The sequence below is a fragment of the Dipodomys ordii genome, unplaced genomic scaffold (genome assembly GCF_000151885.1).
Source record: "Dipodomys ordii isolate 6190 unplaced genomic scaffold, Dord_2.0 Scaffold79, whole genome shotgun sequence".
In the NCBI taxonomy this organism is placed as follows: Eukaryota; Metazoa; Chordata; class Mammalia; order Rodentia; family Heteromyidae; genus Dipodomys; species Dipodomys ordii.
This window is the reverse complement of record NW_012267295.1, coordinates 4,622,792-4,630,654: the sequence shown is the minus strand read 5'-3', so window position 1 is coordinate 4,630,654 and position 7,863 is coordinate 4,622,792. Positions and strand designations below refer to the sequence as shown.

Here is a 7,863-nt window from a genome sequence, read left to right as displayed (position 1 = left end):
GTAGCACAGGAGAGGACAGAGCAAGCATGAGTGAGAAGAGACAGCAGGAAAGAGGGAGGCTGTGAATGAGAGAAAGAGAAAGAGAGAGAGAGAGATTGAGAGAGAAACTGTCAAGGGAGTTAGAGAAAAGGAGGAGGAAGGAGGAAGTCTGGATGACTGCCTCAGGGCACCACGCACCTGGTGACAAATTCAGGCCATCTGACCGACATTGTGTCCCTTGTTCCTGACAGATGTCACGAGCATGTGTCAGTGCCTACACAGATGCACGCCCTTGACGTCTGGTGCCTGCGTTCTGTACATGTGAGCAGCTAGGGCATAGTGTGCACCCCTGCGGCTGGCTGCTGGATGAGCCCATGCCTAGCCTGATGCTGGGGATGGACAGTCCTCAGCCTTACACTACCCCCTCCTCTGTGAGCCCTGCTGGGCCCAGGCTCTTCCTCCTCTCCTGCAACCGCAAGTCTCTGCTGCCTTGTCTAACTCTGTGTCTCTAACAAGAGCGCCCAGCAGAAAGGCCTGTATTCTTGTCATCTGTGCTCTTGGAACAAGCTCAGAGCCTGCTGGAGGGAATGGGGCCAGGAAATCAGACATGTTTACATGCGTGTCCCTCATTGCACAAGTACGTGCCTGTGTGTGCGTACACACATGGGAATACGCATTGAAATGCACACAGGAGTATACATGTGAATGAATGCACTCTGCACACGTGCTGTGGACATGGCTATGTCTCTAAGGCGTGCATGAACGAGCCTGTGTGCACGCAGGTCCCCATGGAGACTTAGGCAATGGTGTGCTGGAAAAGTTCTAATGACTAGCTCTCCATTGAAAAATATCCCTAGCCTGTAATCCCAGCTACTCAGGAGGCCAAGATCTGAGGATCATGGTTCGAAGCCAGAGTAGGCAGGAAAGTATGAGACTCATCTCCAAAAAGCCAGAAGTGGTATGACTCTAGTGATAGACCTGCCTTGAGTGAAAAAGCTAAGAGACAGTGCCCAAGACCTGAGTTCAGGCCTCAGGATGGGTACACACACACACACAATTTGTCCATTTCTGTGGTGTGAGCCCTTCACGATGGCTGCCCCAGCTGCCAAGGCATGGCCACTGAACCACAGGAGATAATCCGTAGGAGCTGGCCAGCACACCTGGGGACTGGGAGGTGTGTGTGTGTGTGTGTGTGTGTGTGTGTGTGTGTGTGTGTGCGTGTGTGTGACAGTGAGTAGCTCATGGCTATGCTCCTGCTGTGGCCAGCTTAGGAGGAGTCTGCAGGCTAGCTGGGGATGCTTCTTTGCAGAGCTGGTACATCAGTGAAGCAGAAGGTGATTGGCCACAGGCCAGCTCTCTCCATCTCCCTTGGAAGCCTGTCCAAGCTGATGCTCCTTGTTAGGCCAGATGAGACACTCCCTGAGACAGCGCCTACCCTCACCCTTACAGACCAATGCTCAGGAGGGCCAGAGAGGTGGGGGGAGGCAAAGGAGGAAGAGGAGGGAGCAGGGAGTTAGGCAGAGGAGAGGAAGAGCTGGACAGACTGGGGCTTTCCCAAAGACATTTCTCTGGTCCCATCATAACCTCCAGCTAGAGTTTTCTTCTATAAAGGACAGGTCTTCTGGACTCACAACTTTTTATCTGTCCCTCTGGAGTCAGAGACTTGGGCTCTGAATATTGGGATCTCCACTCAAAAGCCAGAGAGAGAGAGAGGGAGAGAGAGAGAGAAAGAGAGAGGGAGAGGGAGAGAGAGAGGCAGACAGACAGATAGGCAGGCAGGCAGGCAGACAGACAGACACACACAGAATTGCTTCAAATGGGATACTGGGAGTTGCAAAAAGCAATGAAAGCAATCCATTGAAATGAGGACCAAGCTATACAAAAAAAATCTTTATTTCATGTACCAGGATTGTTTTCTGTTTGTTTGTTTTTCAGGTTTCTGCTTTTTAAAATTTTTTTTCTGTTAACAGTCTGAAAAAAAAAAAGACCCACCAAGAAAATAAAATGGAAGTTGTTTTCCTTGAACTGCTTGGAGCCGAATACAAGCCGTCACCCACCATAGGAAGCCGTGCCCTGGGGGGGTCTCTACCGGGTCCCTTTCCTCCCAGCCCCCTAGCCCTTTCTGCCACCCCATGTACCAGAGGCCTTCTTGTTGTAGCCCCTGGCCCAGGCCTCACAGCCTGGGAAGATGGGCGCTCGCTGCGCAGACACGGCCCATGTTCAGGGGATTGAGCTGCTTTCTGGGCAGTCAGGGCACTTGCTTGCTAGCTTCCCTTGCTTCTCTTTTTCTCCCTAGGTTTTTGATGGTCAGGTGTAGAAGCGAGTGGGGAAGGGATAACATTTGGACGGGGAGGGATAGATCGCCATTTCTGCCCAGTCCAAGAGAAGCTTAGTAGCCTCCACACTTAATTGACCCCTGTGCCCTGGGGCCTCAGGCCCTCCCCTGCCCTCTGGCCCAGGCTGGTGCTGTCTTGCGCTGGGGCTGTCGTGGGGTTCCAGCTTCTGCTGACCTTAGTTCATTCACTTTCCTCTTGACAAAAGACAGGCAGGACAGTGGGGAGTGGGCCTTGTGAATGTGTCTCTTCAACTTGGCCTGGACCTCAGCACCCTCCAGGCAGGTGGGTGCCCAGAGAGTGATAACACAGAAAGTCTGGGGTGCACCCAACCTGGGCCTCACCATCATAGGACTGGCTCTAAGGCTGGTTGAAAAGTTCTGGCTTGGGAAAGCGGTTGGATTGTATTGTCTGAACTGGCCCTTGTCACTCTGGCAAAGGAAGGGGAGAAACCAGGGGTGTCCCTCCATACTAGTCTGGGGTGCAATTTTAACTGCAAAGTGGGCTCCCCTCTGGGGACCCACTCTGCGAAAACTCTCTCCACTCCACAAAGGGCATCCTTCACTCCTTCCAGTAAACCTTAGAGGGACCTCTTTCTCATTGATCCCAAAGACAGCGGGGAACCCTGGTGGCTGACCTCTTTGCTAAAGGAAGTTGCTTCCAATGTCTGTGATGGGCTTATAGCATTTAAGAGAGGACACAACATGCAGAGCGGCTCAGGGAACTCCTGTGTCCTCTCCTTCTGCGGAGTGGCAGGATACAGTGGCTCGTGTGTGTTTTTGCTTTGACACTGAATGTAGGGCAGGGGCTGGGGAGCACAGTGAGGAGGCATGTGGGGTGTGTAAATGTGTGTGTGTATGAGAGAGAGAGGAGAGGAGAGGAAAAGAGAAGAGAGAAAGAAGAGGAGAGAAGAGAGGATGGGAGGGGAGGCGAAGACAGGAAAAGTGAGGAGAGGAGAGAAAGAAGGGAAGAAGAGAAGAGAAGAAGAGAAGAGAAGAGAAAAGAGAAGAGAAGAGAAGAAACTGCTGGCTTGGGAAATGTTCTCAATGTCATTGAAATTATTGGCAGCTGTTTTGGTCATCCCAGGCATCTTCCTCCAGGCAAGTGGCAGATCTTAAAAGTCATAGAAACACAAGAAGGGGCCTTTGGAGCCTGTCTGGGTCTGTCCACATGCTTACACAGAGAGAAGCTTATAGAGAAAGGCCACATGGCAAGAAAGTCTAGAATCCAGACCCAGATTCTAGCTGGTGCCCTTCCATACATGTGACTGGTGCACGTGCGTGCGTTGGCATGGTGTAGTGGCAGGCACAGGGGGCATCGTGTGGAATATTGTCATCCATGGCTTTGCAGGGTGCAGACCAGACCAGTTCCTCAGAGCCACACCCCTGGTTGCGTGAGGGGTGACAGCAAGCCATGAGCACTGGGCTTAGAGGACTGTGGATGTGTGTGTGTGTGTGTGTGTGTGTGTGTGAGTGTGAGATGGGGACCAGGAGTGGGGTGTGGGGTCTCCTCTTTCCACAGCAGTGCCTTCCTGCTAGCAGGAACCCCCCTGGAGCTCTTGGGGCCTTTTTCCTGTCCCTCCAGCTCTACACCCAGCTCCCGTCTCTCACAATGGTTTTTCAAAAATGGATTTATATATTTGTTTTCTGTTTTTGTCTTTACAAGTTCCCTGCTAAATTTTAAGTCCCCCACCCCACCCCGTTTTTTTGTTTGTTTTCACAGTTTAAAGCTGGAAAAGAATTAAAAGAAAAATACTATCTGATTTTCTTGCAAGTAAATCCACTTATATATTTACATTTATTTATAGTCTGTGGTTTTTTTATTAAAAAAAATCACCACTTGTTTTTCCTTTTTTTTCTTTTGTAAAAAGAAACCTTTTTGCAATGTCATTGCTGGACCTGCTGGGTCCCCAAAGGGGGCATCAGTGAGTCCAAGGACCCCTCCCCAAAAGGCTCAAAGAGCCCCTTCCCACGAGGCTGGGAGCCTATGAGTCTGGGGGGGGTCCATCATCGCCCCAAGGTCATCAGTGCCTTGAGGTGAGGGGTGAGAAGGGAGAGCTGCTTTATATCCCCTGGGGGCTGGGCATCCCCTAACCCGAAGAACAGGAGTTTGGGGGATAGTGACCCCATAAGGCTCCCTCTGAGCATTCCAGGGGAAGCCCCTTCTTCCCCCTCCCCTCCAGCAGTCTTCCCTCCCCCTTCCCTTCCCTCAAGGCTTAGGAAGTCATCACAGTGGGCTAAGGAATGGGAACCTGGGGCTGAGCAGCCCCAAGCCCACCTAACCTCTAGGCACCTAACGGACAGGGGGGGGGTCCAAGGGCTCAGGTCACCTGGAGGCCAATTGCCTCATTGGTGCTGGGCGGAGCAGGCTCTGGAGCCAATCAGCTTCCCCGGGAGTCCCAGGCCTGCCAGTGACCACGCCCCCTGGCCCTGAGTCTCCACCCCCTACTCGCCCAGGGAGGCGGGGCCTTCTGGGGCTAAAGGGAACAGGTTACTTTTTAATTTTAAAACTTTCCCCGTGTTGAAATAAAAAAAGGAACATAAAAACCCGAATGAACAATAAGGACATCCCTCTTCCTCTCCATCCTCACTACTTTATGTGTTATGTTATTTGTTATTATTTTTTGCTTTACTGTTATCTTGGTTCCCTTTTATTTTTTTTCTCACTTAAATTGGTTTTTTTTTATTAAATGTTAAAATAATGGTACATGGGAATTCATGCATTTTCTTTGAGATTTATTTTCTATTTAATCTTTTGTTTTTAAATCCCTCTCGCTTTAAGTGTGTTAAGTGTTTCCTCGTTTAGTTTTCTCGCATGGCCTGTGGCTTGCTTTGTTCCTCTTCTATTTTTTTGTTAATTTACTTGTTATGTTTTTCTCTTTTTTTGTTGTTTTTTCTGTTTTTTTGTTTGTTTGTTGTTGTTGGTTTTTTATGTCGTTTTCTGTGTTTTTTTTTTTTTTTTGCGTGTGGAAGGTCTCCCGTGGGTGGATTTCCCCCTCCCCCTCTGCCTGGACCCTGCGCCTCCCGCTCCGGCCCTCCCCGCTCCGGCCCTCCCTCCCCCCGGCGGGCAGCCCGCCCCGGCCGAGGTCTTCAGACGGGTGTGGTCCTGCGGTTGGCTGTGTTGGAATGTAGCGAGTCCTTGCTCTCCTTGGGGATACAGTTGTGGACTTGGAGGAAGCTGTTGTCCCTGTCCGAGTTGTAGGTGGCGGTGGGCGTGGTGGCGGCCTTCAGCGGGTCCCTGCTGAGCGTGTACATGGAGATCTCGGTGGACGGCAGGGTGTTGAAGCCCTTGATGCCCACGGGCGAGGCGTCCCTGGAGTGGGAGGGCTCGGTGGAGCGCGAGCTGGAGCGGCTGCGGCGCTGGTAGCGGTAGCGGTAGCTGGGGATGCGGGTGATGGCCGAGGCCTGGAGGTAGTCCGTGGCGCGGGCCGTGGCCCGCAGCTGTTTGTGGCGGTCGATAAACATGTGCACCGCCAGCACCCCGACCATCTCGGCGATGATGAAGGACAGGGCCCCGAAGTAGAAGGACCAGCCGTACGAGTAGCTGTTCTTTTTGGAGTCGCTCTTGGAGGGGTCCCCGGCATTGGCAGATATGTACACTATGATGCCAATGATGTTACTCAGACCTGGGCACGGGGCAGGGCGGGCGGCAGAGACAAGGCCGTTAGTTCTGGGGTGGGCGTGGGGTGGGGGTGAGGCCGCTGCCCCCCCCCTCCTGACCTAGGTTTTCACGGTCAGAGCATCTGTTCTTGTGAACCTGTCTGTCCGCCAGGGATACTGCAAACATCATCTTTTCCGTTTTTCTTTTTGTGCCCGGACTGGGACTTGAACTTGGGGCCTGGGTGCTGAGCGTTTTGACCCAAGGCTGGCGCTCTACCATTTGAGCCACAGCTCCACTTCTGGATTTTTTTTTTTTGGTGGTTAATTGGAGATAAGAGTCTCACTGACTTTCTTGCCTGAACTGGCTTCAAATCAACATCCTCAGATCTCAGCCTCCCTAGTAGCTAGGATTACTGGTGTGCCCGGCTCAACTTCGTAGTTTAAGTCATTCAGGGAGCGCTAGGATGGGAAAGGCTGGTAGACAGAGAGGAGGAGGCCAACATTTCACACACAGTCAGCTGAGTAGCAACAATACTTACAATAAGAATTGAAATTGCTTACTGAGTGCTTTACAAGCAACTTGCAGACCAGGAGACAGAAGATCACAGAGGTTTCTCTCCGTGTACTTCCGTCTCCTGGAAGGAGCTGTGCTGAAGGCAGCACAGATTTGCAAGCAGGTCTACCTTGGTTAGGCATGGCTCCTGGAGACAGATGGCCTGGCTTCAAAGACTAAGCCTTTACCTGAGTCTCCTGCTCTGTAAACAGCCACCTGGTTCTAGAGATGAGGAAAGGATGGGAATCTGACTTGAGAATGTTCAGAGAATCCCTCTGCAGTGGGAAGTGCTCCGAGGTGTTAGTTTTATCCAGTGGCTCAAGTACAATTCCTGTTCCTTTCTGGACATCTGAAACCAGTGTATCTCATCATACAATCCAGCTCAGAAAGCTGGTTGTGGGGGCCTGGCTGCAAAAGTAGGGGCGAGGGAGGAGGAAAGTCTTCCTTGGACTTAGCTGGGCATCAGGTAGGGGCTCAAGAAATGATGGGGAGCCAGATACTGGTGGCTCATTCCTGTAATCCTAGCTACTCAGGAGGCTGAGATCTAAGGATTGTGGTTCAAAGTCAACCCAGGCAGACAAGTCCATGAGACGGTTATCTCCAATGAACTACCAGAAAACCGGAAGTGGCACTGTGGCTCAAAGTGGTAGAGCACTAGCCTTGAGTGAAAAGGGTCAACACTCAAGCCCCAAATTCAAGCCCCAAGACCGATAACAATGACATAAGAAAAAAAAAGAAGAAAAGATCAAAAGAAAAAAGAAAAGAAATGATGGGGCCCCTTGGTTGTCCCCCACTCTGTCTGCTCAGTGGATTTGCATAGGCAGAGCATGTAGGATCAGGCCTGGTATTTCCAAGTGGTGGGGAAGATGGTCCAATGGGCAGCTGGGTGTCGGTGGGGCTGAGGTTCCCGGGGGACTCAGTGAGGGCTCTATAGAGCCTTCCCTTGAGACAGCCCAGGACCAGAGATGTCCCTCACCCCAGGTCCCCCAGGTCTCCTAGCCCTGCACTTGGGGGTTTCCCTTACCCCTCTGCTGGCCCGCCCACCTGGTGCTCTCACCTGCAGACACGAAGAAGATGCCGGCACTCAGGATGATGTTGTGCTGAGTCTTGTAGAACTCGCTGGCTGCAATGCAGAGCCCACCCATGAAAAGCAGAATCACGCTGAGGATTGGGAAGATGCTCAAGGCTCTCATGGCCCCTGCAGGACACAGAAGGCCAGGGAGGGAAAGAAAGAAGTGACCATGAGGCTGTGGGATGGGAGGTAAGGGGAAGGGAATGAACCACAGCAGTCAGGCCTTCTAGGACATAGCCTAGGTCCGGGTTGCTTAGCAACAGGAGAGAGGGCGGGAGGGAGGGCCACTTTCCTTCAAGAGCTTTCCTCTATCTTCAGGACCAATCT

At 51.9% G+C, this 7,863-nt stretch overlaps 1 protein-coding gene across 1 annotated transcript; it reads right to left on the bottom strand.

Annotated features, from left to right (window-relative positions):
• Positions 1–5,401: 5,401 nt before the first annotated feature.
• On the bottom strand, positions 5,402–7,657 carry Cacng2 (calcium channel, voltage-dependent, gamma subunit 2). The gene is made up of 2 exons (XM_013024852.1): positions 7,522–7,657; positions 5,402–5,937 (listed from the first exon to the last, which is right to left on the bottom strand). The coding sequence occupies exons 1-2, from the start codon at positions 7,655–7,657 to the stop codon at positions 5,402–5,404; spliced, it is 672 nt and encodes a 223-aa protein (XP_012880306.1).
• Positions 7,658–7,863: the final 206 nt, after the last annotated feature.

Bases quoted from the DNA above. Each gene is read 5' to 3' on its own strand.
- Cacng2 (XM_013024852.1), bottom strand. From the start codon at position 7,657: ATGAGAGCCTTGAGCATCTTCCCAATCCTCAGCGTGATTCTGCTTTTC. The intron at 5,938-7,521 runs GTGAGAGCACCA...CCCCGTGCCCAG, and splicing joins CATCTTCTTCGTGTCTGCAG to GTCTGAGTAACATCATTGGC.